At 42.3% G+C, this 21376-nt stretch overlaps 1 protein-coding gene across 4 annotated transcripts in view; it reads right to left on the reverse strand.

Moving 5' to 3' along the window:
• BACH2 (BTB domain and CNC homolog 2) overlaps positions 1-21376 on the reverse strand; it is a 332554-nt gene that overhangs the window by 57018 nt on the left and 254160 nt on the right. For all 4 annotated transcript variants that reach the window (XM_036024482.1, XM_036024481.1, XM_028508406.2 and 1 more), the window contains one exon: positions 19887-20141. In XM_036024482.1, coding sequence (XP_035880375.1) covers positions 19887-20129 — 243 coding nt within the window. In that variant the 5' untranslated portion in view covers positions 20130-20141. The remainder of the gene's footprint in view (positions 1-19886; positions 20142-21376) is intronic.

Below are 21376 nucleotides of genomic sequence, written 5' to 3' on the forward strand. Positions count from 1 at the left end.
ACCTTTCAGGGGAGCTAGTGTAGTCAGTCACATGGATCCACCGTTTTGTTCGAATGGAGAGCAGCATGTCCCATCTTGTATTTTCCTGGACCTGACATAATAGCTGCCATTTAAGAATATCATCAATGTTGTACACACCTTGCCATTCTATACACTCTACAATGGCAGGTGAAAATAGCCCAAAGCCTTTCCTCCCTAATAACCTCTTGGACAGGTTTTAGAACTGATCCAGGTAACGTCAAAATCTTTACTAATGAGTGGAAAAGAAACAAGAAGATATGACTGTAAGTAGAGGAGATGAAGGGCGCAAGTCAATGGACAAGTGAGATGAGGGTGAAGGACATCCTCTAAACCATGGCAACAAGTGCTGTGATCGACCCATGGCTGTTATTCAATGAATACCTATAATTTACCAAGAATGGTCAGAACTTAGGAGAGAACATGGCTGCAGCAGCGATTTGAGACAAAGGCAAAAGAGATGCTCATACAATTATGGCAGCAACTAGGTTCCTGGAGGTCATTCTGTTTCTTGTGCTGATGGTTGGGACCTGACTCTGGGTTGGAATATTCTGGATCATTCTTCCAGGTCTGTGATCTTGTTGTCTAGTCAGTGATTCTAACTCCAACTCTAGACACAAAGTTGGGGTGAACAACTGAGCCTAGGCCTTATGGTGAGAGGTTGGCACTGTAGGGACATTCTCTTGACAGTGACCCCTGATCACAGATGGCCGTGATGGTGCAGCTACCCCTCCAGTTCTGTAAGATGGAGCATGAAACAAAGCCTTGGATGGTGAGATAACCATGATCTTTCAGAAGTCTTCTTTAATTCAAAGCAAGTTACAATTATAAGTATATCGTACATTTTTACTTCCAAAAGGACTGAAGTGAATCCTAAGATACACAAAAATAACCTTCTAACAGAGATTGAGGAAACAATGGAAGCCAGACCACATAGGACCTAGGGAATTACACAGTTCAACAACTGGTTACAAAAGGGGCCCAACTGTCTAAAGCACAAAAGAGGCCACATTTCAGGAACTTCTGGACCAAAAGACAATATTGCACATTCAGTGAGCAACAATTGGAGCTAGAATAGAAACTTGCCTCCAAGTAGAGCTGAATTAGATGGCTGCTTTGATATTAAACCTAACAGAGGACTGCCCTATGGAAGCACTGGGTAACTCAAGGATGATTTTGAAGCCTTTTTCTTGTAATGATAATAATAACCACTCACAGAAGACCAATACATGTCTGCTAAAGGCTGGAGTGCGTGTGCGCACGTGCGCACACACACACACACACACACACACACACCATACTTTTGTGTATCCAGCAAAATCATAGGGAGACGGATGAAATATCTACAGTTACAACAATAGCTGCACCCCACGGGCTGTTTCTTTGCTAGGTCCTAAGGCATTCTACACTTCAGAACTTCTGCATTTTTCCTTTCAAGGGAGCAATGCCATTAAGGTGGCTTTTAAAAAAATGTGGTAGAAAATGTAACATAAAACTTACCATTTTAAACATTTTTAAGTGTACAGTTCAGTTGTGAAGTATATTCAGGTAACTGTGAAATGGATATCCAGAAATTTTTCATCTTGAAAAACTATAGCTCTGTAACCATTAAACAACCCCCTCTCCCCCTAACCCCCAGCCCCTGGTCACTACCATTCTATTTCTGGTTCTGTACATTTGACTACTTTGGATACCTCATATAAGTGTGATCACACAGTGTTTGTCCTTTTGTGATTTCACTACTGTGCCTTTTAAAATAAACCTAGGGAGGTGGGAAGAAAGAGAGGTGGGAGAAGGGAGAGAGCAGATCCACCTCCCGACTGTTTCTGGTGTTGGCCAGAAAGGGAAGTCTCCTGGAGTTCCCTTAGGCTAGACTGCAGTTGGCAAGATGTATCACAGCTGCAGACAAATGGTTCTCCTGGCAGAGTAGGTTCAAGGATCATCATCTTCATCAAGCGTCTACTGGGGAAGTTCTCATTTCAAGGACACTCTCTGAAGGCCACAGAACCTCAGCAATTCTTCAAGAATTCTCATGAAAAGCTCTCAGTATCTTTCTGGGGGAGGAAGAATCTGAATAAATAAGGCCTCATTATTTTAGGAGCAGCCTCTGTAGGAATCTTGGAGGGAGAGCAGAAGAGGCAATGGAATGTGAATGAATAGTCTCAAAGCTGCCAGGGCCTGCTCTTGAGGAACGAGCTATGCTTAGAATGTGTGTCCCTCATGGACGCAGGCGTGGAGCATAGAAGGAAGGAAAATTTGGGTTCAAAACTGAAAGGCAGTCTGTGAAATTCAGTCACATGTCCAAAGGGTCATCGGCAAAAAATGTCTGGGAACCACTGTACACTCTGCCTGAACCTTGCAGGGCCACTCCCACCAGTGCCGCCTCACGAGGCTGTGTCCCTGTGAACAGGGCCGCATCTGCAGCGAGATCCCTCCTTCCCACCGAAACTCCACCCAGCACCCGAAACGGGAGGCCCACGGCAGAAGCTCTGTGTGGGAGTGAGACTCTTAGAGGCAGAAATCAGTGCAGACTGGGAGTTAACCTTTTCATCCGAGCTGACAGAGCTCAACTTGCCATTAGGTTAATTTATGAAGGAAAAGAAATCAGTGAAAAGGTTTATATAAGGTGATCCTAATTGTCTTTGCACAAGCCTGTTCTGAAATTCTCAGTAGAACTTTTAAGCTTTTGCCTTTTACCTCTGCCTGACCGTTGCTCACCCCCCTGGTCTTGCCATCCACCCAGCTGGTGTCCTCTCTCAAACCTGCTCCTTGGGCGTCTTTCTCACCTCAGCTCATGGCTACACCCAACCTTCTGGTTCTTTGGGCCAAAAACTTCAGTCATCTTGGATTCGTTCCTTCTCTCATATCCCACTTTCAATCAGTTAGTGAGAAATCTTGGCAGCTTCACATTCAAAATAGAGTCCAAATCCAAACCTTTGCATTCCTTCCCTGCTCCCACCCTTCTGTAAACTGCCTCTCGCTGGTAGGAAACACTTAACTGCTCTGCCCTCACCCCTTCACGGCGTGTTCTCCACCCAGCATCCAGAGCCATCCTTTAGAAAGATCAGTCGGATTATGTCGCTGTTTTACACAGAACTCTCCAAAAGATTCCTATTTCACCGAGTAAAAGCCAAAGTCATTCAAATGCCCCATCAGGTCCTATGTGATCTTTCTTCTCCCAATACCCCAGCTCTAGCCCTGGGTTCTAGTTGTATGCCGCCTGCTTTACGAGTCCTTTCTGAACTACCATATCTAAAATTTCAACTTCTTTCCCTCACTACCTATTCTTCTCCATGTGTCCTTTTCCTCTGTAAACTCATCACCAACTTGTGTATATGTGCATATGTGAACAGACAGTGCAGCTCAGTGCAGATCTCTTGCTTTGGGGAAGCCGTCCTTGGCCACTCAGTGTCATTTCTCCCTCAATGACTGTGTATCCTATCACCCTGTTTTATTTTTCTTGTAGCACTTTCACAATAAAGTTATCTTGTTTTCTTATCTGCCTTTTGCCCTAAAATGTAGGCCCATCAGAACTCCAATATGCTCTGTCCTAGCCACTGCTGCCTCCCCAGGGTCTAGTACAGGGCTGGGCACAGAGCTGGTGCTCAGTAACTACTTTTTGAATGAATGGAGCACCTTCATGACAATCCAATACCATTATTTGTTTTCCTCAATAATTCATCTTGAAAAATTTCAATGCATACAAAAGATAAAAGAAATGTACATCCATATACCTTTAATCTGGATTCACCAACTATTCAATTTTACTAAATTTGTGTTCTTTCTTTTTTATATTTATATCTATCTATACATGTGCGCGCGCACACACACACACACACACACACACTGTACATTTCTTTTCAGAACCATTTGAAAGCAAACCATGACATTTTACCCCTGAATACTTCAGCATGTGTCCCTTGAAAACAAGATCATTCTACATAATCAAAATATCATTTTACTACCCAAGAAAAGTAAAGTTGACACAATATTATGAACTTATGTACAGTATCCATGCAGGTACTTTAAACTGCTCCAATGATGTCCTTTACAGATTCTTCCTCAACTTGGGAGCCAATCCGGAATCCCTGATCTCATTTGTTCTCATTTTGTTTCCTTTAATCTGTCACGGTCTCCACTCATTTTGTCTTTCACGACAGAGACACTATTCACAAGTTCTGTCCACTGTCTTGAAGAATGTCCCATGGAGGATGTTTAATCACATTACTGTGTTCAAAAGTTAACCTAACGTATTCTTTTATTTTGTGTGTTTAATTAAACAATTTAACATACAATGAGTTCACTTTTTGTTTGTTTTAAATTTTAAGATTTGCTGCTTTTCAGCTTTTGATTAAATTTTTATTTGTGAACTACGTAAAACACCTAAATGGTTCAAAAGCCAACACAGAAGGGACACCTTCGGAGAGTCACTCCCACTTCGAACTCTCACTTTGTTTCCCTCACTTTCTAAAGGCCACCTTTTCCATGTTTTCTCTTTTCAGATTCTTTTTACAAAATGTGCAAATGTGTATTTGTATGTGTACTTATGAATTATAGATATACATTTATACACTTTAAATATATATTTGTTTTCCTTTGTTTCTGGTACAAAAGGAAGCATACCGTATACAGCATATGTACTCTTCTGCCTCTTCTTTTTGCCTTCTAAAACATATACTGGTACTCATTCCACATCGGCTCACAGAGACCCTTTATTCTTTACGGCTGCACAGTACATGGCTGTGTGGTTGTACATGTATGTAGGTGATCTGGCACATATATTGTTTTGTATTTTAGTGAGCTGGTGTGGACTGTGTTCCCCAAATTCATGTTGAAATGCTAATCCCCAGTGTGACTCTATTTAAAGACAGGGACTCTAAAGAGGTAATGAAGACTAAATGATATCAGACGGATCAAGCCTTGACTTGCTAGAACTAGTGTCCTTATGAGAAGAGGAAGAGACACCATTGCTTGCTCTCTCTGTGCACAGAAGAAAGGCCATGTGCAGATGGTGAGAAGGTGGCTACCTACCAGCCAGACAGAGAGGCCTCATCAGAAAACAACTTTGATGGCATCTTGATCTTGGACTTTCAGCCTCCAGAACTGTGAGAAAATAAATTTCTGTGGTTTAAGCCACCCAAGTCTGTGGTCTTTTGTTATGGCAGCCTGAGAAGACTAATATATGGGTATTAGAAGAGTTAAAAACTGTAGGTCTTCCACAAAAACAAACTAGAGATTGATTTAAGCCCTGGCTGGTGTGGCTCAGTGGACTGAATGCTGGCCTACAGACCGAAGGGTCGCCAGTTCGATTCCCAGTCAGGGTGCATGCCTGGGTTGCGTGCTGGGTCCCCAGTCTGGGGCATTCAAGAGGTAACTGATCAATGTTTCTCTCCCTCTCTTTCTTCCTTCCTTCCCCTCTCCCTAAAAAATAAACAAAATCTTAAAAAATATCTAAAAAAAGATTGATTTAAGAGAAAATCACTTTAAGAAACCTATTAAAAAAAGACATTTCTGGAGGCTCCTGAGGAAGAAGTAAGGAGGTACCAGCACTCCGCTGACCATGGAGTAGGCACCAGTTTGCAGTAAATTGTTTAAATACCAGCGTGAGCCTTACAGGTGCAGATCCATTAGAGCATCACTTTCTATTTTGACTCACTCTCTGAAATCTCAATCACACGTGTGTCAGCTGTCGTCTTCCAGACTTTGGGCGTGATGGAGGGAAATCCCCTCATTGCTGCAGGGCCCCCAGTGAATGGCCCCTTTGATTCGGGGGAAATGTGGAGAGGAAGGAAAGCAGTGTGAGTTCTAGGCCCCGCACCCCCCCCCCCCCGCCCCTATTCCAGACTTTCCAGAATCCAGGGGTGACTTTACGGCATCCTTTAAAAAAAAGAACTTAAATTTTTTTCAATTAGAGTTTACATTCAACATTATTTTGTATTAGTTTCAGGTGACGGTGTCCTCTTTTAATAAAGTCCAGTTAAGGAAGGAAGCAGCCTTTTTCCTATTGGTTTTAAAAAAAGGCATCATTCATCTCATTAATATAAAAACATGTCCTTATTACTGAACATCCTGACATATGCTTAAAGAAGCAACTACTTAGAGATACTTTGTACACAACTAGAGTCTGAAGTAAATTCCAAGCTTATTGAGTGACTTCCTAAAGTATATATTTATAAATATTTATATATGTTTAAAAATACCCCTGAAAGAACACCCCTTTTCTTCAGTACTCATTGTATACCAGGGTGACAGGAAAGGACACTCCCCACATCCCCTACTTCCTTTATAATCACACAAGATTTGACTAGATGGTGAGAATTTCCTTCTCTAACTGGGGATGCATAGGGTCGGACACTTGGAAAATACGTGAACTATTTACGCTGAAACTAACACCAGTAATTTTCAGAGATGGAATGGCAAAGGCATCTGTAGGTTTCAATGACCCAGGTAAATTTAAATATGAAAAAGGGCCTTAAATTTTTAATAAGGAGGAACTAAGAGGAATTTACTCCCTTTATTGCCTTTTGGGTTGATTTTCATTTAACCAGTGAGACTGTGCATGCAAGTTGGTTCAGCTCAAGTTAAGAACTTTAGCATCTGAGACAGGAGAAAGGGGAGCCCTGAGCTGGACAGGAGGTCCAGGACGCATGGGGGCAGTGCTGGCACTTTCATAGAGAAAACCAATGAGGCCACAGAACCTGTGAAATCACACATAAAACCATACTTAGAGTTTTATTTTTCCAGAATTATGCTCCATATTTCATCTGGCCTTCCTTCCTTCCTTCCTTCCCTTCTATCCACTGAACTGTTCAAATAACCCTTTTATTATTAGAGAAACATAATAATGTACCCTGTAGGAACTTGGGAAATGCAGACAAGCAAAACAAAATATAGCACATTCCCACCATTCATGGGTCACCACTGTTAACAGTTCAGCACATGTCCTTATGGCTCTTTACACACACACACACACACACACACACACACACACATTCACTCATGGTTGTATTTTATTTTTTGATCAAACCGAGATCATACTGGGCATATTATTCCTCAGTTTGCCTTTTCTGATTATCACCATCTTTCAATTTCAGGAAAATTGCTTCTGATACCAAGATCACATTTGAGTTTCTCCAATTCCAACCCCCCTTCCCCAAAGTCCTTTATAACTGGTTTTAGGACTATACACTGCCTCTGGTTTTTAAATCCCTTAACTTTTGTTTAATTTAGCTCATTCCATTTATATGACACTGGCTTAGTAGAGAAATCAGGCCATTGTCCTGCAGAACGACCCACCCCGTGGACCCACTGCTTCCACATGGTGTTGTTAAGCTTGTTTCTCTAACCCGTGGTTTTCCTCTGACTGGAAGTTACATCAACAGGCTTTATAAAGTCAAGTTATACACTGAATGCATCCTTGGGGATAGTGTGCATTTTATGAATACTTGCATCAGAAGACATCTGATGCCTGTTTGACCAACCAGGAGTGATGCTCAGATCTGCCTGGGGTAGTGTGAAGACAGTATGTGTGTGTGGTGTAACTCTGTGTCTCTGTGTGCTGCTTTGCTGCTCCACTAATGCCCATCATACATTCACCATAATAGTTTTAAATGATCATCTTTGTCTGAATCTGTTCCTGACATTTCAAAATGGGTGGCACTGGATTACAAATAACCTTGAGGCAAGGGCTCTGTCCTCTAGAAATTTAGCATCTCCTTGTAGGTTCTTGTACCTCTCTGTGCTAAGTAAGGGCTGATGCTCACAATATCACTTAGGAGGCATACTCCTTAAAAAGTAATTTAGAGAGTACCTCTACACATGTATCCTCAGTCTGATAAAATTGATGGAGCTTAAATATTCCCCAAATGAAGATAAACTTAAAACCAGCAATCCAGAGTAAACCTTGCTCTTCACAGAAGGAACGGCAATGGGAGTGGAAGTGCTGGAGCTCAGGCTCAGCCCTGCCATGGCCTGGGTGCCGGTCTGTCTCACGTGTGTTCCTTCAGTTCTGCACTCTCAGCACCTTGGGCACATATACAGCACTGCAGATACAGACTGAGGCTCGATGGCCTCTTTCCCCACACATGTGTTCTCACACTCAATTTTTAGGATCTCTGAAAGGCGCCATCATTCTCACAGTTCCTCAGCTCAGCACAGACCTTGCTCTGCTTATGCCAGGATCAGGGTGCGTCTCCTGGCTGTGCCCTCTGTCTGCAGTAGTTGGTTGATCCATCTGTCAAGAATTCCATCACTAGCCAAATATTCCTTAATTTGTTTTTCAGCATGTTACTTCACAATGTCTCAGTGAATTCCCATTGTTTATTTGATCAAGGTTAAATTATTTTGTCTAAATTTTACTCTTTCACAGGAAGGCCCCAGGTAATCTGACCATATTTTGAATTACTGTCCCAAATTACCATTGGTGCTCATTGAAGCTGGCTCCTCCATGCCCCTTGAGTGCTTGATTTTGGGCCTTCGTCATACATGTGTCTTCTCCTGTAGGAGCTCTCCCTACATGTTCCCTCGGAAAGTCTTATCAACCAAGTTTTAGACGGTTTAAACTTTATGGGGGAGATGAAATGAAAACCCTGACCTCTGCCCCAGCTGAACCTTTGCAGCACAAACAGCAGCCATCACAACTTGGCCTCTATGACGAATTCTCTTGAATGGTTTACCTTTGATTTCTATGTTTTTTTAAAAATATTTTATTTATTTATTTTTAGAGAGGGAAGGGAGGGAGATAGAGAGAGAGAGAGAGAAACATCAATGTGCGGTTGCTAGGGGTCATGGTCTGCAACCCAGGCATGTACCCTGACTGGGAATCGAACCTGCGACACTTTGGTTCGCAGCCTGCGCTCAATCCACTGAGCTACGCCAGCCAGGGATTTCTATAGTTTTGTCTTGATTCTTCAACCATATTGTAAGCTCTTGGAAAGAAATGGTCTTGCTTTACTTTTCTAACAAAGAAGTCACCAATGAAGGGGTCGTGTGTTACATTCCTCTGACTCTATGAAGTGCTGTATGTACTTAAGCCATCTTGGCCTTTTGAGTTTTAAATACATGCACACTAAATAATTCCTCTGAAGGTAATTCTATATTTTTCTGTACCTTACTCCAGGGTCTAGTATCTTACACAGTTATAAAACTTTCCTCTAATATAGCTGAAATCCCTCAGTGCAGCTGGGATACTATTTCTTCTGTTAGTGAATGAGAACACCTGGCCAACATCTACTATAGCAGCCCCAAGTAGGAGGCATGGAGATACTTTGTTAAACAGAACTTTGAACAGTCATTGCATTTCTCTACGTGAACATCTTGTAAATCTGATGGATTCAACTCATCCGTTCCCCACCCTGCAAAGCCCCAGATTTACTAAAGGTGTGTGTCAAATATCTTCTCTTAGAATCCTGCTCATTTCCCCAACCATGAAGGTTTTATCTCGAATCTAGGTGTTCCATGGTTTTAATCTTCCCATTTTCCTGTTTGTAGGGTACAGTTCAATGCCTGGGCTTCCACAGCTCCATCTGGCAGAAAGAGCACTCACCCACAGTCTAAGGTGTTTACTGGGAAGGAAGAACACATCTTTCGTGGTACTGCAGTGCCCATCTTTATGTGCCCAGACCCTTGAGAGTCCTGTATTTTAGCAGACATTTTCCTGGACTTTGAGTAAATTTCTTGCTTTCCTCACCCTTCTCCTTTCGTAACGAATACATCAAAAATACTAGATGAGTTGTGAGGGTGCAGATGGCTTCTTTGGACAGATCTTTGAAATGACTTGCACGCACAGTTCATTCCTAGCTACATCATCACGGTGGCTCGGCAGCCCCGGGAGGCCGCTGCTCTCTCACAGCTGTTCACTCCCTTCCGGCTGCCGGTGCTGCCCTCCATGGATGATGTCATTTATGTACCACTTTTAGGAAGAGTAATCTGTCATTCAGTTTTGCCATAAATAATTAAAAAAATAAAAACATCAATAGAATTAAAAGTTAGGCAGCTATAAAGAATCAGGAAAAAGTGAGTAGCAATGATATGGAACACTATCCTTTCTAAAGCAGAAGAGAAAATGTAGGAGTTGTTTACTTCAACAACCTGGCGGCCTGTAAGTGTGACCTTCTGCATCCTTCCTTTGATTTCCTTCTAAACGCAGGAATCTTTTGTTGGCTAAATCCCAGTATTTTTTTTTCACCCCCAAGCCAACTTTTGGCTTGCTTGGAAACAGCTGCCAGGCAGTCAAAAAATGTGCTCACGTTGGAGGCCTGGCTCCATCCCACCCAGGGCGTTGAATGCATTAACTGTTTCACACGTCGTCTTTGCCAGGCTGCACGCAGCAGTCCACCTCAGACAGCAGTGCTCCCTGAATCACCAGTTAGCCTGGAGTCGGCGTCAGTTAGAAAGACTGTCAACATGTTTTAGGAGTCTGTGGCAAAGTGATACATTTTACTATACACATCTAGTGAACAGAAAAAAGAACACGTCTGAAATATTAGGAAACCAAAAGTGCCACTATTTAATTGCTTCACTCCTGAAAGCAAAAACAACCCAGTCCTTTATCTAGACTGTATTCTGGTTAAGAACCCAAACAAACAAGACTATAAACAAAGTTATTAACTGATTACTGCCAATGATTTTATTTTACTTTCTTTGTGCTTCTAAGAACAGCCTTTTCTACTGACAAATATGCACCACTCTAATGTCTGGATATAATCCATTTTATTAAGAAATTCCTGAATCAATTTCCTGGTTTATAGCTTGTCCAACCACGATTCCAGGTGTTCTCACCATAAAAAGGGTCTCTTTCAAAAGCTGTCTGCTTGTCTAACTGCACATGCACAAGAAATATCACGGACACCCCAACAATAGAGCTGAAACCTGAAGCAGTTTGGTGACATTCCAAGTTTTTAATGGAATGTGAATCCATTAGGATTATTAGGTAACTTTACTGATATCCTCAATTTTGTGCCAAGTGTTAAAGCTGCCAAAGAAAAGACAGAATAAAAACCAACCCTTGGATTCCAGCTCTGAGTATTTTGGTGTGGAAACTATATTTTCTTGTAACTCATTTAAAACACACACACCATGCTTTCACTGTTTAATTGCAGTCTCAGTTTTCGGGAAGCAGAGAGAAATGAGATACATAATCAATGTTTCTCTTCTGTTCCGCTTTCAGCCTAAACGGTCCTGCACTTTTACTGGCAAAGTAGGGCAGGTAATGCCAGTGAACAAGAACTGATTCTAAGAAGCACTGGCTCAGGTGAGGTACTACTGCATCACGAGTGACTCAACCAGCTACTCGGGAGTGAGTCCTCTGCAATGGTGGAGCCACGCTAATTGGACAGTGGCTTGCTGCCAGCTCGTGTTGGCATGACCTACAATACCCTTGGCTGACAGCCATTGTGTCTCTCTATCACACTTTTTTTTTGTAATCTGGATGGGAAGTGGAAATAATTCTTAAGAATCCTCCCAAGTGCTCTTTAACTTCTTATCATGAATTGAAAATTTAATTAAGTTCCCTGTTAAAGGCCTAGGTCCCATTATTAAATATGACAAAATAATAGTTATGATTACTGATCAAGTGAGAAACTTTACAGCTCTGAACTTTGCCTTTAAAGTTATTCTTAATTTTAGTTGAAACAGTTAGGAGACTTCAAAATAAGGGAAGGAAAGAAATGTAAGGGACATTTAATTCATACACAGAAATGAGGTTTAAAGTGAATAGATTTACTGGTGACTAAAATTTAATGCAAACAAATGTGCTGTCAAGGGCTTTGTTACAAATCCACTTAAAATGTTTATCATTGTGGCTGTCTTTCATTATATAGGGATAAATAGGTATAGTGAAAGGAATCCTTAAAAATGGCTTTGAAATCAGGTCACTTAAAAATAATTTTTAGATATGTCTTAGTCTGTGTCTATTCAACTCCTTCTACTATGCCAAAATAGGAACATTTCAACATAAGTTTCTTTAAATAGGATTTACTGGCCTCAGGATTTAAAAACTGTAAGAGGTTTGGAAACAGCTTATGCATTTCAGTTTTAAAATTAGCTAGCGCTGTGGCTATTTTCACACCAGATCTCCCTCCCTCTGCATCAGCACCACCGAGCAGCCTTCGGAGATGGAGCCGCAACAGGATTAGCTCCTCTCTTCACGGCTCTGCGTTTCTGCGCCCCATGTGAGGCCGAGGCCCAGATTTCGGGGCTGGAAGTCACCTTTGCGTTACTATAAATAAGTTCTGCCTTTAGGCATTTCAAAATTATCAGCACGACTCTAGGACTTGAAAACTTCTTACTTGCCAGCAAGTAGTTACCTGGAATATTTTGACTTATTATTTATTTGCTTTTTTTTCATCTGCTGCCAAGTCTCACTAATGCAACTTGGAAAATTGCACCATAGCTTTTAATGAGGATTCTGAGGTAAGAGTCATTTCATCAGACAAGACTGTGCTTTCCTTTTATGGGCATAATAATACCTACTGTTTATATAGCACCATCCTTCCAAGAAGTTTAACATATCACATTTCATTAATCTGAACAGCAGCCATGGAAGCCAAGCTGGTAACTGGCATTGTTATTCCCTGCATACTCACTGAAATTGAGTTCATTAAATGTAAAATATATTGTTTCAAAATCCTAAAACCTTCTGAAATGGTTAGAGAGCAGTGAGCTGCATCTTCTACAATCTGCCTATATTGTAGGTTAGCAAAGAGTGATTCTATAGTTCTTTAACTGTCATCTCCTGAGAACTCTTACAAGACCATTTCTGAAAAGTACGGGAACATTCACAAAGAGAAGGGAGCTTGAGCTCACTCGTCTTCTGAAGTTGTGTGGTTCTCTCCCTTCCTGGCCAGTGTGCCTCCCATCTCCACTCTTCCCTTTCCTGAGTACAACTGAACTGGTCTTTGTCCTAGACCTGTTCCGCAAGTATGTACGTAATGAAATCACAAATGGCTCCCAAACTGCTGCACAGTCAGTGTTCAGCCTTTATCTAGTTGACTACCAGAGTTATTTGACATGGTTGACTACTCTCCTTCCTTGAAATACTTACTTTTCCTGGATTCCAACACACTAAACTTTTTGTTCCCCCTTCTACTTCAATAGTTGTTCCATCTTGGTCTACTCTGCTGGTTCCTCTTTATCTCCCTGGCTTCTTAATTCTGGAAAGTCCAAGGCTCAATCCTAGAATCTGTTTTTCTTTTCTTCTTCTGCCTACACTTATTCCCCTGGTGACTGTCCCCTGTCTTGTGGCTTTCAATATCCTCAGTACTCTGGTATTAGAACTTCTATTTCCAGATTAGATTTCTCCCATGAATTCTAGGCATGCATCCTCCTGTGTACCATATATCTCTACTTAGATTTCACAGGCATCTCAAGCTTAATATGCACAAAATGGAACTCCTAATTCTACTCCCACCTCCTCAAACCTACTCTCCCAGTCTTCACCGATCTTACTTAATAGCAACACCATTCTTCTGACAGGTCAAGCCCCAAACCTTGAAGTGATCCTTAACCCCTCTCTTTCTCTCCCATCCTATGTCCAATCTATAAGAAAATCCCATAAGCTCTACCTTCAAAATATCAGCAGAATCTGAGACTGATCACCACTCTGCTGCTATTGCCCTGGTCTAAGCCATCAAACCATGCCTGGGTTGTTGACATATTAAGTGTTTTCCTTACTTCTGCCCTTGTCCTCTTCCCACCTATTTTGACACAGCAGTCAAAATGATCTTCTATGAGACCCTCCAATGGCCTCTCAGGTCATTCCAAGGAAAGGTAATGTGTCCAAAAGGGGCACAGCTTGGCCCTGTTACCTCTGATGTGCTTTCTCCCACTCTGCCTCTCACTCACTCTGCTCCTGTGTATCGGGCATGTCAGGCCCAGGCTAGCCTCTGGGCCTCCTCCTTGCTATTCCTTCTGCCTCAACCACTTTCCCCCCAGAAGTCAGCACAGCTGGCTCTGCCACCTCCTTCAAGTCTGTACTCAAAAGTCATCCCCCCAATAGGCCATTCCTGACCACCCTATTTAAAGTTGCAATACCTGTATCCTGACATCCCTTAACTTCCTTCTCTGTTTTATTTTCCTTGATGGCATCTAACAAAGTACATATTATATTTATTTATTTTGTGTCTCTTCTCATCCTCCCCCACTGGAAAGTAAGCTCTGTTCTGTATACTAGGTTAACCTAGCACCTAGAACAATGCATCCTGGTACATAACAGGACCTTGATAAATATTTGCTGAATGAATGAATAATGAGTGAGGAAATAGAAGCCCCAAGAACTTGACTGGCTCTCTCAAGACCTTACATACAGTTAGTGCCAAGGTCCAGACTGTGGTTTTCTGAGTCACTCATTACTAATACTCCTTAGATCTCAAAACTTGCTTATTACTCTTCTTTCAAGTTTTGTCTAGGTGGTGAATGGGTGTGGCCAAAGAGCTGGCTCTGTGCTCTGGGGTGGTGAGTGTTCTGTTCTTATCTCGGGCATGCCATTTCCCAAAGACCTTACCCACTGTTTCCCACCAAGTTTCACCTCCCACAGTTAAACCCAGGCTCAGAGTAATGCTGGCACCCTATGTGTTAAGTAGTATTTCATACTGAAAAGGCTGTTCAAAGGCAATCATGACTGTCTTACTACTTCTTTTAAAAGACTGGACCTAAGCCATCCCAGGGACATTAACAGCTTTCAATCCTCTAAAAACTTTCAGACAAGAAGATTCCATAATTTCCTCTATGCTTGGCAGCACTACTGCAGAAACATTCTTTATTGCACCCTGTGGTTCAGACCTAACAATAAATGCCTTTTCTTCAGAATCCTTCTGGGTCATCTGTCCTTTCTTTTTAGCACTGGAATAACAAGATCTGCCCTAAAATGTTCAGAGAGAGAGAGAGAGGGGGGGGGGGAGGGGGAGGGAGAGAGAGAGAGAGAGAGAGAGAGAGCGCGCAAGAGACAGAACTAAAGAGTGAGTGAGCGGAAGTTCTGAAATATAGTTACACCTAAGAAAGCATAAGGTTCACCTGAAGGGGCCACACTTACCCCTACCTGATAGCTGTTCTCTGCAAGAACCCTTCTGCTGTCTAGATGGTGAAAGGACATGGGAAACACACCCAAAGAAAGGTGGTAGAGCCTTGGCAATAACCTCCCCCGACAGTTTAAAATATTTATTTATTGTTGACAAAAATGTGTATATTTAAGGTATACAATGATGTTTTGATATATCTATAAACTGTGATCACCACAAACTGGTTAATATCTTGATTACTTCCCATGGTTATTATTATTATTATTTTGTGGTGAGTACAATTGAGATCTACTCTCTTAGCAAATTATGAGTATATAACACACTATTAACCACAGTCACCATGTTGTACACTAGGCTTCTAGAACTTAATCATCTTATAAATGAAAGTTGGTGTCCTTTCATCAATGTCTCCCCTTTTGCCCTACTCACCACTCCCGGCCTCTGGTACCAACCACTGTACTCTATCCGTTACCTGAGTCTGACCTTTTTTAGATGCCACATACAAGTGAGATCATGCAATATTTGTCTTTCTATGTCTGGCTTTTCTTCACTTGGCATAATGTCCTCCAGGTTTACCCATGTTGCTGCAAACGGCAGGATTTCCTTCCTTTTAAAGATGGAATAGTATTGCATTGTGTGTGTGTGCGTGTGTGTGTGTGCGCGTGCGTGCGTATACATTTTCTTTATCCAGTCCTATCTTAATAGACATTTAGGTGGTTTCCATGTCTTGGCTATTGTGAATAACACTGCAGTGAACATGGAGTACAGACATCTCTTCAAGATAATTATTTATTTCTTTCAGATATATAACTAGAAAGAAGTTGGACTGCTGGATTGCATGGTAGTTCTATTTTTAATTTTTTGAGGAACCTCCAAACCATTTTCCACAATGGCTGTATGAGTTTACGTTCTTACCAACAGTGCACCAGGGATCCCTTTTCTCCACATCCTTGCCAACACTTGTTATCTTTTGACTCTTTGATATTAGACCTTGGCAATAACCTCTTAACAGCTGCTCTTCCCTTGGTATTCTGGGAGCCAAGCAGCCCCACAGGAATGGGGCTGAATGGCAAACCCACAGCTGGCTCCATGTCTTCTAAGGAAGCACACCCCATTCCAGCCCTCCACACTCAACACACAAGAATGAACTTTGTGATTGTGATGCACTCCAGCATGAACAGCATCCAGCTCCAAATGGTTTTTGTGACTATAGCTAAGGAGGTGTTTGTTGAGCCAGCATCAATACTAATGAGCAGTGGGATAATGGCCTTGCAATGCTTCGCACATCAACCACTTTCTCTTCATCTCTTAGCACAAAACACACTTACTAATTAGAAATTAAATTATCTGTGTTATTGAACAAAAGTACTATGTACACTCCCTTCTTTTCTGCTCTTGCCTTTTTGGCTGACACACACTCCTGGGAGTGTTTTTCAATGGGGGGCCAACACCCAAGTCATGTAACTTCTGGGGACTGCCACTCCATTTTCGGGGAAAAAATCAAAAAAGCAAGACAATTCAATTACATCTTGGCTTCGGGAAGGAGGTCTCTATTTTCGTGTCTCCCCCTTCCAGTTAAGAGGCCACACTGGCACTGGGCTCTAATTTGCTGATAACCGTGCTGCCCATCAATACTCAGGATTTTAGGGTGGAACTGTACAACTGGACAAGGCTGGAAGCCAGAGTGGTGTGGGGCCTGAACCGACCAAGCAGGGGAGCAGGAGTGGGGCAGTCTGCATCTGGAAGTCTCATAGTCCACCGTGAGACTTGCATTTGGCCATGCTGGCCCCTGAGAAACACAATGGCTGTCTGGCGGGGGAGTGCAGAGGTGGGCCAAGTGTGAACGAGACTGGGGCAGGGCCAGAAGCTGATTTAAATGCAGTGACAGAATTATGATGAGGTTCGAAGATTTCCAAGAGACTAATCAAATGCTTATTCTTACATCATATGAACCACATGCCAGTTAGTTCCAGGAAGCTACTTTCCAAGGTAGTGTTTGGGATTTTTTGTTTTTTTACCACTTAATTCAAATTCTATGAAGTCATTCACTGAGCTAAGAGGGACAATGACCATAGAGCCTGCAAGGACATTTCAGTGTGTACACAGCGAGGAGAAGAAAACAATGCCCAGTACTTGGGGCCCCAGGAGGGTGCTCTGAGCAGGGAGGCAGGGCTCCTGGAGGGAGGCCTCAGAAACAACTGCAGACCCACAGAGGGAAACGCACTGGGGCTGGCTTGCATACCCCATCAACAAGTTACTTAAAGCTTCGATACTGACAACGGGAGTTCACGTTTCATAGGAAGAAAAAAGTAGATATGTCTGGAGGTTTCAGGTACGTGAGCAACTGGAGTGTTTCAATTGTTTGGAAATGTAGATGATGTCGGGACAGCAATCATTTTACACAGCTAGGAAGAAAGTAAATCAACAAACGTATCACGAGGTCCTAGTTAACTGGATCACAATCGGAAACGTCAAATAGCAGGTTTTTGGGTAGTGAGTCTACAGTATGCCTCTTACTTTACAGAGAGCCCAATGCCGAGGAAATCAGACACTGTGAGGGATCTGATCTAAAAAGCAACTTTTAGTTTAGGCTATATGCATTTACATTTTAGCTTCCTTTAACTTTTACTGCCTTGGCATTGAATTATTTATTATCATAAATAAATTCAAGGATGTCAGAATTTTAGGGGTTTTTACAGACACAAAAAGGGGCTCAGTGAGGTTAAATCAGGGTCCCAGAGGTAAGTGGGGCAGGCCAGGGCTCTGGGCATGTGGTCCAGGGAGTCTTAAGATGGGGGCCGCCAGTTATGGAAGAAAAACTAACTACACAAAATCTGATTTTGATCTGTAAATACATTTTTTTAAAGATTTTATTTATTTACTTTTAGAGAGGGAAGGAAGGGAGAGAGGGAGAGAGAGAGAGAGAGAGAGACAGAGACATCAATGTGCGGTTGCTGGCGGCCATGGCCTGCCACCCAGGCATGTACCCTGACTGGGAATCGAATCTGCGACACTTTGGTTCGCAGCCCACGCTCAATCCACTGAGCTACGCCAGCCAGGGCAATACATCTTAATATAATCTAATTTTTTGAAAATCAGTAGAAAACATAAACGAGGTGGCTCTCAAAGAGATACAGATAATAAACTAACTGTTTCATACCTCTCCCTAAGAACATTTTGGATAATTAAAAGTTTTCCAAATATTTCCAGGAAATTCTAGAGTTGGAACAAATTCAAAAGACAGTCTTGTTCCCTATCTGGAGAGGGAGGAAGGGTCCTACAGTTGACAGATGTTTTCTACAGGATAGGGACAATGCTAAGAACTTCTCTACTCATCGTTGCACCTAATAATGGGTATTTACCCCCTGAGGCAGGTGAGGAAAATCCAGCTCCATTCACAGGGTCACACCACAGCTGCCATCCTTGGCCTTCCCACATTACTCGGTGCATAAACTTCCCTACCTACCCCGGCCCCAATTACACTACCTTCGGCAATGATTTATCCTTTGGCTTCTAGTATAGGGATTGCTCTAGTTACCTACTTGTAAGTGCTGTGAGGAGCAGTAAGGAGCCTTTTATGTGGGTCCTCACTTTGTCATCTGGCCACTCTCCCACTCTGCAGCAGTCACAGCAAATGTTGTTTCACAAGGGACTGGATCTGGTGACCTTCTCTGATAACCATGTCCTACTCATCCATCGACTTGCTTTTTATGTTGAATTTGGATGCCTTTCTGTGGAGCAGGTGCTAGCCCCACAAACTCCTCCTGTATTCTACATATTCCCTTTACTCATCTATATCATTTGCCACACCTCTGGAGACATTTGGCTTTGTGAACTTGGGATTTAATGCTAGTTGTACTCATAAGAACCTCACACCAGGGAGACGAGGGTCTTTGGTTTCTCCTAGGGTTTCTGCTCAGTGGATCACTGCACAACTCTGGGACAGACCATGGATGTGAGCTGTACTCCCGAGAGGTGAGCGGTGCACAGCCTACCCAGCTGGCACTGGTGGCCCCAGTGTTGCACATTCTGCTGATGCACTGGAGATAATTCTGGCCCTGAGCACAAAGTCCAAGGCTGCTCAGTGTTACCCTTAGTCCCATGAAAATGGAGGGGAGTCAGGATGATGGCAGAGAAATTGTGTACCCAGTTCAAAGGGTGACCCATTTGAAGTCTGTCATTGTGAAGCCCATTATGAAGCCCATTGTGAATTTCTGCAGCTCAAATCATCCAAGTGAATATCATCTCTGGACAGATGGGTCCAGCCACCAGTGTCTTCAATGAACAGAAATGACTAGACTCACTAAAGTAATTAAGAAACCTGAGTAGGGTATTTTCAACAATGGTGAGAAGAGCCAAGTTTACACTTCTTAGAATCTACTATATTAACTGTGAAAATTACTGCTTGCTTTTACTTTTTCCCCAAGCAAGGTAGGTGCTGTGAATACTCTCATTCTTTAACTCTCAGGGGAAATCAAGTGCTCCTTCAATCATTTGAAACAGAAAAATCATAGCAACAGTCCCAGTGATTCAGATCCCACATGTAGGACTGTACCAAACTTTGGCTGAACTACTCAAAACCGGAAGAGTAAGTGAACTAGAAACTACAAGTGACTGTGAGCCACAGGTGGGGTTCAGTTCCCTTCAAGAAAGATGCTCTGTTCAGACTCACATCTCCAAGACCTTACATGCATCAAATCGAAACTGGCTATGACACAAACATAATGTGCGGGTGACTTGGACATCAGCCCCCTGAGTGGGGATGTGGCACAGGGTCCACTTTTGTATTCACCCAATTGTCTACAGGTCCATATGCCTCCATTAGCAATACACAATCAAACCAAACTACTGTACCTCCTCAGGCAAGCTGACCACCAAGTCATTTTTCGTCTGTCCAACCAGCGCCTGCCAGAAGTATTCACTGCACGCAGCTAGCACAGCCCGGTGGGCCCGGAACTCCTTCCTCTCCACGATCAGAGTCACGTCACAGAGAATATCCTTTTTCCGCTGGTCATTGAGGCCCAGGAGGATGTTGGTGCAGTGGACTGTGGACTCATACACATACATGGGGGAGTCAGGCTTCTCATCCACAGACATGCCGTTCACACCCTGAAAGAAAGAGAGGCCGGGTCACCACTATCTGAGTCACAAGCGAAGGTGAGAAAGAACTTCAGGGTTCCTCAGTCTCACTGCCATGAGCTGGGCAGGAAGGGGCAGAATTGCTTATTAGCATATTCATGCTCAATTCAGTGAGCTCAGGAAACATACTGGAAAGTCGTGTATTATGGCTGACTGTATCCTTTCCATTCAGCGTGTCCTTTCACCCCATGGAAAAAAAGCCAGGCCTTTTAATGGAACACCCAGTACATTTAAAACACATACTTTAAAACTTGGTAGTTTTGATCTTGGCTCACTGAAAAGAAACTTTCACGCACACATAGTCCCAATTCAAGTATTAATTTGAGCTTTGTGTTAAGTGGAAACGAATCATTTTTAAGTATTTGTAATGCTTTCTTGATTTAAATACATGTAAGCTGCTAAGTTGAAATTTGGCTAAGATACCACATATCTAATCGCATTACATAAGTTAACAAGTGATCTAAACTGTCTGTGTACGAAAGAGTCGGTGTAGCCAGCTATTGCAACTGCCCTTGGCCACTTCAAGACCAAGTACAACCAACACAATGCTACTGCTGCTCATGAAAAGCTGTTGAAAAGAAGTGGAATTGTTCTGTCATTATCCCAGCAGACTTGATGTATATCCACTTTAAGTGAACACAATATATCACAAGAGGAGTCATAAAACAGATGTATTCAATAGTGAAGATTGCCTTTACAAAAATGGTTCTTCGCTTTAAAAACTGTTCACTGACATAGTTAAAAAAACAGTATCTGTAATTAATTAGGTAACATAGTTTTTCAATAAAGTTTACTACTAGTATGAAATCCAACAGTTTTACTTTCTTATTTAATGTTTACAGCTTTCAGATACAGTGAACCACATACATTTATGGTGAGCAGTTGGATATATTTTGGCATACGTTTGCAACTGTGAAACCATGATCACAATCAAGACTGAACACATCCTTTATCAATGGAATTCTTTTTCTGCCCCTGATAGTCTTTCCCGTGCACCTCTCTGTGCCCCTTTCCCTGAAACCACAGGTCTGCTCTGACACTGTATATTGGCTGTCATTTTATATATTTTATATAGATGGAGTCACAGATTATACGCTTGTATTTTTGGCTTCTTTTACTCAGCATAGCTATTTTGTGATTCATCCATGTTGTGTGCATCAACTGTGTGCTCTTTTATTGCTGAGCAGTGTCCTATTGCATGGACA

The sequence above is a fragment of the Phyllostomus discolor genome, chromosome 4 (genome assembly GCF_004126475.2).
Source record: "Phyllostomus discolor isolate MPI-MPIP mPhyDis1 chromosome 4, mPhyDis1.pri.v3, whole genome shotgun sequence".
Taxonomy (NCBI): Eukaryota; Metazoa; Chordata; class Mammalia; order Chiroptera; family Phyllostomidae; genus Phyllostomus; species Phyllostomus discolor.